We start from the raw sequence: 7,488 nt of genomic DNA on the forward strand, positions 1-7,488 counted from the left end.
AAATTACTGTCTAAATGCTTTATTAAAACTCTGCTTCTGGCCTTTGTTTTAGAATCTTTTACCTTTGTTGCCATTTCCTGATCGCTGTTCTCTGAATTTACTTCCTCCAAACCATAGGACACTATTTCCTGAGGTTGTAAGATCTTCTTTTGGTCAAGGATCACTCACTATTTATATTGAGCACCAAAAACATCCTAACATGGCATAAAATGTCTTTCCAGTGCTGCTATCCTTTCATTACTCATGTTTTAATCACTTAAAAGAAAAATAGTAGTCTCCAGAGGTCAAGTCCTTTAAGAATCTGTCTATTCTAAAGATAAATACAACTGCTGATCTACATCATGATTTCTAGATGAGATTTACCCTTAGACCTTAAACAACTGTCCTCTCCCCGCCTCAGTCCATCCATCTCAGGACTGACCCACATATACTCAAAATCAATGCACTGTATGGAAAAGCTTTTACCTCAAGACATGTTAACATTCCCAAAACTAAGTAGGATTTCCCATAGCACTTTACAATCGCTTTCATTAAAGAAGGCTCCCGAGCATCCTCCTGGGCTCTCAACATTTCTTGATCCCAGTACCTGCGAAGAGAGACAAAGCACAGTGAGGACCAGCCCTGCCGCAGGAAAACAGGGGAGGGGACAGAGCAGAGGACAAGCCTTCAATACAGGGCGCTCTGCGGCTGCCCATAGATGCTGGCTAACTGCTTGCAGGGCTCCCGAAAGATGAGCAGTGCAGACTCTGAAGCACCAGGAAAAGCACCAGACCAGGTCTTCAGAGAAAAGTCCCAGATTCTAGAAACAAGATCCTGCTAAGCTTTGCTGAACTCACAGGTCATGAGCAGCTCAGAAGGTCAGACACTGTCCTCCAGGGACCCACCTCTCGGGACAGAGCTAGGTCTCCAGGGCCATGGCTGTGGGCTCCCTGCACGTCCACTCACACAGGGAACACAGGCTCCCCCAGCCTCCAAAGTGGGCTGAGCCCGGGGTCAGCGTGAAGGGGTGAGGGTTCAGTGTCAAGGAAGGAGGCTCAGAAGACCCCGGAGGAAGCAAAGGCCCCTCCCCACAAGCCTTTAGCCCCATGGAGAAATTCTCAGTCTTCTAACCGTACTCCCTGCTGCCTGTGCTCACCCTTGCAGCTCTTCTCCAAGGCGCTGGGAGCGATCTTCCGGAAGCACTGAGTACATGTCATCTTCTTCTAATTTCCGTTTATGACCAATTTTAAACAAGGGGTTTAGCCACCTGTTAAACATTAAAAGGATAGTGACATATATTCCAATTACATATCTTTAATTAGAATCCTACATTCATGGACATTGTTTAAAAGAAGTCTACATTTTAACTATACAAAGATGTAGGGAGAAAATTAGACATATGCTTACAAACACATATATTAGGGTGTCGATAAGTCACTCTGGCTTACACAGAATAAAACTTAACTAAAATACCCTGTTTGTGGTCTACTGAACATACATTGCAAGTGAAGTGAAGTCGCTCAGTCATATCCGACTCTTTCCGACCCAGTGAACTGTAGCCCACTAGGCTCCTCTGTCCATGGGATTCTCCAGGCAAGGATACTGGAGTGGGTTGCCATTTCCTTCTCCAGGGGATCTTCTTGGCTCAGGGATCGAACCCATGTCTATTGCACTGGCAGATGGATTCTTTAGCACTGAGCCACCAGGGAAGCCCACCAAACTCAAGAATGCCTCAGTCACATTCACGTAAGACGCAACCTTGCGGTCTCATAACCTCCTTAGTTCAGCTAATAACACAAAGCAAATTTTACAGGGAATCACATTACAATACACCACCCTGAGTCCAACAGGCTCTGGACCCTGACCTGCTTACAGCCCTGTCAGACTCCCCTCACATGAGCCTCTTTCTGACCCCAACCGTCTGAAGATGTCCTAAAGATAAGTAGCATCTTTCCAACTAAAATGAATACATTGATTTTTCTTATAGTCCTCCCTATAATTGAAGCAGAAATTGCTAGACAGTGTAAGACTTTTTTAATTTCAATTTTTTTAATTCCTTTTTTAATTTCAATTTTTCTCTTCTCAAGTAAGCATATCACTCTGTGCTCCAATTTCCAGGCATTCAGAGAAATCCCTTCCTGGTCTGGAAGGTCATAAAACATTCAGACCCAGGACAAGACAATTATTAACTGCTGTCCAGTTTATCAAGAGAAACCTCCAAGAAGACCATTAGCACTTAAAACATACATTTGGTCCCTAAATAATGGTCTGGAGTCTTGAGAAAGGGTCGAGGGATGGCGTTGCAATGTCTAGAGAAACTGAGAAACTAGGCTTCCAAGAAAGCCATAAAATCGACAAATGGCATTGTGATGTTTACATTAATTGGTCAAAAATGACGTATACTGAAGTCATGAATCAACCCAAAATGTATAGATCAATACTAGAAAAGATATAAAACTGCTATAATCCTTGTCTTTTGGGGGCCCTTCACCCCCTCTCAGAGTCTATGCTGAGGATTTTGTATCTCTATCTTTTAAAATAAACTTTGCCTCTGTGTTCTTAGGCTTCCTGAACAGAACTCAGGTTTCACGTTTCATTATCACTTCCTGGCCAATTAATTTCTTTTCAAATGTAACAAAAGACTTTCATAAGGGCTGAAATTTTACTGACTGTGGGGTCTGCCACCTTCAGCCTCAATCAGGGAATAAATATAGCTCCCATACTTTCAGGGAACTCCACTAACAGCTGAGAACATCACCAAATTACCGTTCAATCCCTTCACACCAGGCTTCTGCCCAGGGACATCAAAATTACCCCCATTGCCACCCCACCCCAGCAAAGGAGTATGTGTTAGTCAAATCCCTATTTTCTTGGGACCCAACCAATATTTCTGATGAGCCCTCCACCTCCAGACATGACTGACTCTAGATACAGACCATGCCCAAGGGCTCTGGGAACAGGATCATACCAAGCCTGTGGGGGTCTGGTCTGTGGCAGCAGTATCCTGGATGGAAGGGCACCACCATTAGTCTAAACATGACTCAAGAAAACCCAAACACAGTGTGCCCCTGAGGGTCCTCGAGGCCCCTGGGGCAAGGACCACCCACATTGGGCCATCAACTGTCTCCAAGAAAACTCTACTAGTGGATACTGGGATATAAGAGGTGCACACCCCAGTCCAGGTCACATTCAGATTTCAATTACAATCACCCCACCTCCCATCCAAATGGAGCCATTCATCTAGTCAGGAGGGAGCTGGACTGGACTGGTAATGGAAGGAGTTGTCGCCCCTGTAGCATCCTTAGTGAGCCTAGCAACGAGGAACAATTTATAAAGCCAAAGCTACTAAAAAAACAAAAATAACAAAAAAGTGCACTCGAACATTGGCCTGGGCAACTAAAGAACCCAGCTCTAACTTTAGAAAGATGAAATTTTCACTGGGCCTCTGGTCCACATGACAACGACCACTGCATAGCTCCTGATTACCTTCTGGCTGATCAAGGAGGAGTTTGTGCCCTTGCAACTATTTCCTGTTGTTTCTATGTTAACATAAGTGGTCAAGTAGAAGACAGTGTAACCTGACTATTAGAGAAGGCTGCTTGCAGACAGAGACACTTTTATGTGGAATGCAAGTAAAGGGTATAAATGAACTCTTTAAAAAATAGACTTAGAGTCACAGATGCAGGAAAAAAAAGCTATGGTTACCAGAGGGTGACAGGAGGGACAAATTGGGGCACTGGGATTGACATACACACACTATAATATATAAAACAGATAACTAAGAAGGACCTACTGTATAGCACAGAGAACTCTATTCTATACTTTGTAATGGCCTACATAGGAAAAGAATCTAAAAAAGAGTGTGTATATGTATATGTGTAAGAGATTCACTTTGCTGTAGAGCAGAAACTAACACATTATTAATCAACTATACTCCAATAAAAATTCAAAGAGAAAGTCGCTTGATCCAATACTCAGAAGGGCCCTGACTGAACAAATCTGGGACAGTATCAAAAGGGTAATCTCAAAACTTCCTGGGCTTCTGCCATTCTTAGGACCCCTTACAATTAGTCTCCTCCTGCTTTTTGGTCTGTGTATCCCCAACTGTCTCATTAGTTTTATCTGGTCTTTATCTGGATGTGAGAATTGGAACTTTAGCCAGATGACAAACATATTTATTTTAGCTATCCACTCCACTCCAGTATTCTTGCTTGGAGAATCCCATGGAGAGAAGAGCCTGGCAGGCTACAGTCCGTGGGATCACGAAGAGTTGGATATGACTGAGTGACTAACTCTTTCACTTTCACTTCCTGATTTTGTCTGAGTCTCAGGCTCAAATGAGGAAGTTACAGAGAAAAATAAAAACTGGTTAGAACTAGCTCGGCCCAAAATTGGACAAGGACATGGCAACCCACTCCAGCACTCTTGCCTGGGGATTTCCACAGACAGAGGACCTGGAGGGCTACATTCCACGGGATCGCAAAGAGTTGGACACGACTGTGTGACTAACTTTCACTTTCAGGTCCAAAATGGTGAAAAACCTAACGTCCCCTAGACCCTGAGCCTCATTTATGCATTCACTGTAATATATTAGTATGCTAAATGTCATACTCACCAGTGCCGTGACAGCTGACCATGGTCATGACAACAACCCACACAAGGACTAAAAATGAGTGTTTCCTCAATTTTAGGTCCAAACCACACCCTTATTCTCAGATAAGTCATGAATATTCCTCCCTTTCTTGATTCAATTTCCTTGCTTTTACCTTGACCAAATTGGGTTGAGAAGTTGATTTGTGAACTAAGCTCTCGCTTCTCCATTCTTTGGTCATTGAATAAAACTTGTGCTGTTCCAGTCTCACCATCAATTTAGTTATTGGCTGCGGGAATCTGAGTGGAAAAGCAACCTCTTCAGCCAAGAAAAGGAGTCTTAGCCTAGGCTAGGAGCCCAGCACAAGGCGGGAGACATCAGTTACATATACAAGGAACACCGTCTTCAGAGCCAGACTGCTTGACTTGGGATCCTGCTCCATTACTTACTGGCTGTGTGGCGGTAAGCAACTTACTCAACCTCTCTGCTTCAGTGCCTTCAGGTATAAAATAAGCGGTAATAGTGCCTTTCCCTCCAGCAGGAAAACTGGAAATGAGTGCCTACCCAAATCAATGAAAAGTCCTCACCTTCTCATTTCCAGGCACATACACTTTGAAAATTCACAAACAGAAGGCGTTTGGAAAGTTCCTTGCCCTGCGTGAAGTTAAGGACAGTTTTTTTCTACTTTATTATTTACAGTAACTACACCCATATACCTTCTTCTAGGCCCCTCTTTCCTTAAGGGCCACCAAATGGCCAAGAGATGAAGCTACACACACTAAATACACCACCATCAAAACAAGCATAGGAGCTCCCAATCCCTGGAGATCCCCCAGGCTGTCCCATAAAAGAAGGAAATACTAGAAATTTGGGAAATATAAATGGGTTAGGGTCCAGAAATAAAACAACTAGTAATCATCCAAGTGTGATTAAAGCCCAAAGGTTCAGGACCACATAGTTAGTGGCCCCAGCTACCACATGGAACACTTCAGTTAAGAGCTGCAACTCTCTGAGCTGTTTTTCATCTGTGTGTTTCCTCTGGGCTCAGGGACCCTTCAGTGGTTTCAGGACCAAATGATTCCTGGGCAGGACCACCTGCATCAAGACCACGCACTGCTTCTCTGAAGTCTAGAGATTGGGAAAGACCTCACAGGCTTCAGGGACTCTATCTCCAGAGTGATTCTCAAAGGTGGAAGTGGAGATATCCACAATAAGGAAAGGGGCTGATCAAATAAATCCTCCAGTCCTGACTGTGTTCCAGGCAAAAGCAAAACGTGTTCAAGAACAGTGTTCCCAATCATTAAGTAAAAAACCTTTCATTTTTTTACCCACATGAAATTTGCCACAACTAGGAACCAGGTTATACAGTGAGAGCCACACAGGGAGAAAGGGAGAGGGAAAGAAATACATGGTCATAGACATGGGGGCAGAGGGAACCCAGTGGAGCTGGAACACCCTGTCGCACAGGGCATGTGGGAAAAGGTGGGGACATTACTGAAAGAAGCAAAGAAGCTGGAGCACTGAAGAACTGTGGTGCTGGAGAAGATTTCTGAGTCCCTTGGACAGCAAGGAGATCAAACCAGTCAATCTTAAAAGGAAATCAACCCTGAATGTTCTTTGGAAGGACTGATGCTGAAGCTGAAACTCCAGTATTTTGGTCATCTGATGCAAACAGATGACTCACTGGAAAAGGGTCTGATGCTGGGAAAGATTAAGGGCAAGAGAAGAGGGTGTCAGAGAATGAGATATATAGATGACATCACAGATGCAATGGACATGAACTTGGGCAAACTCCGGAGATGATGAGGGACAGAGACCGGCAGTGCTGCCATCACGGGGTTGCAAAGCCACAGGACTGAACGACTGAACAACAACAACGGTCCAGGGCACTATTCGATAAAGGAAGTTGTTCATAAGCTGCTTGCTTGGGGCTGGGGACGGGGGTAGGGGGTGGGGGTATGACGCTTCAGTTCAGAACTGGGAATTCCTGAGCAGTTCAGGGGAAGCCTGTAAGAGTAGAGGCGGGTGTTCAGTGCATTTCCCTCTGGTCTGTGATTCCCCCTAGGCAGCCTTCTAGCTTCCTGTTTTCTAGCTCTGGCGGGGCTGCCAGCGGCAAGGCACGGAGACCCTGTATCTCAGCCACCAGGTCACCGGGTCCCCTCTCCACCCCTGCTCCCCACTTCCTTGCCCAGTCGTGCTCCGCCTTCCCAGGGTGCAGGGTTGGGGCGGGGGGGTAGGGTGGGGGGGAGCAGGACAGCATTGGGAGGGTCCACACTTGTTTCCGAAAGGCGCGGCAGCAGAGGGCGCCGCGACTACCGCGTATCACGGCCGGGGAGCGCTCACCAGAAGAACAGGCGCGAGCAGAGGTTCGCTTTCTGCAGCGGGTTGGGCTTCACCTTCGGGTACAGCGGCGGCATCGTGCCGGCCGGCGCGGGCGTGGAGCGGCGCTGCGCTGCTCTGTGGGAGGTGAGGCTCCCGCTGCTCCTGGAGGAGACCAAGGGGATGTTGGAGACCAGTCCGCCTTCGGGGTCTGCTGGGCGGGCTCTGAGAACAACAGGCATCTGGGGGTGGAGCACCCACCGCCCTCCAGGTCTCCGCCTCCCGGGACTGCGCAACCTCCCGCGTCGCCTTCGGGTCACCGGCTCTGCGCTGCTGTCACGGCTCTGGGAGAAGTAGGGCCGTGTGTCGGGGGCTGAAGGACGAAGAGGCCGTCAGGCCAAAGCTTCCAAGAGCCACAAGCAAGTGGGAGGCAAGGGCCCCGGCTCTTTGATGGAGGAGGGTAGGCGGACCGGACAGCACAAACAAACCAGCTCCAAGGATCCCACCCGGCTGCAAACTCTGCTGAAACTCCTATTCTGAGCCCAGAGGCTCACCCAGAAGGTGAAGAGGGGAGGCTCAGGCTCTGCCCTCCTCTGCTG

The 7,488-nt window shown here is 46.9% G+C and overlaps 1 protein-coding gene across 1 annotated transcript in view; it reads right to left on the minus strand.

Annotated features, from left to right (window-relative positions):
* LOC147361950 (ATP-binding cassette sub-family C member 4-like) overlaps positions 1 to 7,176 on the minus strand; it is a 177,833-nt gene extending 170,657 nt beyond the window's left edge. The window contains 3 exon segments of the mRNA XM_086330256.1: positions 466 to 586; positions 1,136 to 1,246; positions 6,914 to 7,176. Of these exon segments, the coding sequence (XP_086186382.1) occupies positions 466 to 586; positions 1,136 to 1,246; positions 6,914 to 7,131 (450 nt within the window). The 5' untranslated portion in view covers positions 7,132 to 7,176.
* Between the last annotated feature and the right edge of the window lie 312 nt (positions 7,177 to 7,488).

Source organism: Bos grunniens, chromosome 12 (assembly GCF_055505025.1).
Source record: "Bos grunniens cultivar Pamir isolate PY7600 chromosome 12, Bosgru_T2T1.0, whole genome shotgun sequence".
Taxonomy (NCBI): Eukaryota; Metazoa; Chordata; class Mammalia; order Artiodactyla; family Bovidae; genus Bos; species Bos grunniens.